The sequence below is a fragment of the Trypanosoma grayi genome (genome assembly GCF_000691245.1).
Source record: "Trypanosoma grayi strain ANR4 Tgr_1662_V1, whole genome shotgun sequence".
In the NCBI taxonomy this organism is placed as follows: domain Eukaryota; phylum Euglenozoa; class Kinetoplastea; order Trypanosomatida; family Trypanosomatidae; genus Trypanosoma; species Trypanosoma grayi.
The window spans coordinates 701-2,477 of record NW_008827280.1 but is presented as its reverse complement, the minus strand read 5'-3'; the positions used below and the strand labels follow the sequence as shown (position 1 = coordinate 2,477).

At 49.9% G+C, this 1,777-nt stretch overlaps 1 protein-coding gene across 1 annotated transcript; it reads right to left on the bottom strand.

The window, feature by feature from the left end:
* Window positions 1–404: 404 nt before the first annotated feature.
* On the bottom strand, window positions 405–1,139 carry DQ04_16621000 (hypothetical protein; the record flags this gene model as incomplete). The annotated part of the gene is made up of 1 exon (XM_009317489.1): window positions 405–1,139. One exon carries the CDS (start codon window positions 1,137–1,139, stop codon window positions 405–407), a length of 735 nt encoding a protein of 244 aa, XP_009315764.1.
* Window positions 1,140–1,777: the final 638 nt, after the last annotated feature.

Sequence of the window (1,777 nt, the reverse complement as noted above, 5' to 3'; positions counted from 1 at the left end):
AAAAAAAAAAAAAAGAATAGGAGAACAGAACGCGCAGTGTCAGTAAAGGAGCGACAAGAGAAGCTCCCCAAAGGTTTGACAGAAAAAAAGAGTCCGACAGGAGTGAGCTATAGCCCAGACAGACGCAAATGAACATCCCAGTGAAGCATCTAAAATATCTAGCGACCAGTAAATAAAGAAACACCAACGAAGGCTCAGTGTCTTGAGGTAGGCACAGAGATGTGTCTGTTAACGGAGGGCTGCGCACCACCCCCGCGCTAAACCGCCTGTGAAGACAGATATACGCCGCACGCATCATCGCAACGCCACCAATTCCTCCTTTTCTCTCACCCTCTCTATTCTTTTTTTTTCCCTGAGGGGAGGAGGATGAGGAGGAGGAGGAGGGTCGAGGGGGAATGAATTCTCTAACAAGAGAGGAGGGCACGAAGGGAATCTATTTCTTTGAGTTGGTCCTCGCACTGAAGACTGTTCGACTCCTTCACGATTGCCACCCACATACTCTTGTCGTTCTCGGCAACACTCGCCTCTTCGCAGAGCCACCTTCGCGCATCATTTTTCTGATTCCACTCACGCATCGCCATTTCCAGCGCCCAGGATTTTCTCTCAGCATCGATGCATGCCTCTATTTCGGCAATCTTGCTCTGCATCTGCCGCGTCTTCTTCTGGTGGTCTACTTGCTCTTGTTGATCGGTGTCCTCAAGCTTGCGGATGGCAGAGAGGAGCTGCTTCCCACTTTCCTCCCGAACTTCGCGGAACTCGCGCAGTCGTTCCCTTGTACCTTTATCCTTTTCCTCAAGTTTTTGCAGCTGCTCCGTAACAATCTGCTTACGCCTGTTAAGAACACGCCAGTGTTCCTCGTTGCGCAGCCGTCTCTCGTCCACTTTCCGCTGAAGATCTTTCGTCTCCTCCTCAATTCGCACAAGCTCCTCCTTTCTATTCGACACCTGGGCCCAGACAAGGGAGATAGTATTCTGTATGTTCGCCTTCTCAAGGTCCCAGTCTTGTACAGTCTTGGCGTGCTGTGCTTCGAGCTCGTTAAGGGCCACGCGGGTCTTCTCAAGTTCCGTATTCTTGTCCTTGAGCTCGTTGCTGAGGCCGCGCCATTTTTGTATGAGCTCCTTTACCTGTGAGCCTTCCATTGGACTGTCCAGCACTTACACAGGGGTTCTTTCTATCTCTCTCTTTCCCTATTTATCTCTCTGTGTGACTGCAACAGGACTAATAATAGAAGACAAGGAGAGAGAGAACGAGCAGTGTCAATGGCATGATGATGCCTGTGGCACCGGCACAAATAGGAGGAGGTCGCAAGACGTATCATCGCAGTGGTGTGTAGGTGGCATTTGAATGGCCAACGCTAGTAACACTACTCCACCCACATAGCCAATGCTGTAAACAATTTTTTTAAAAAAAGCACCCAGGTCCTCTACATCCCTCTCTACTACCTCCCATTCTTTTTCTTCTCGCCCACGGTCCAGGCATCACTGAGTTTAGCAACGCGCAAAGGTCACACAAAACAAACAATCTCCTCAGAACCCCCCAGCTTTTTCTGCAGCTCGCACTTCCAGCAATCGTAAATGCCACCAACAAGAAAAAAAAAGGAAGGAAAGAAAGAGGAATGAGTGTGGAGGGTGGGGTAGGGGAGTTGTGGCGACTGTAGCTGTAGAAGCTCCCGCGAAAGAGGCGAAGAAGAGACAAAAAACCAAGACATGAATTTTCTTCTCTTCAAAGCGTCACCTTCCCGTGTGCTGTTGTTTTCTCCCTCCCCCCACCACGCCAC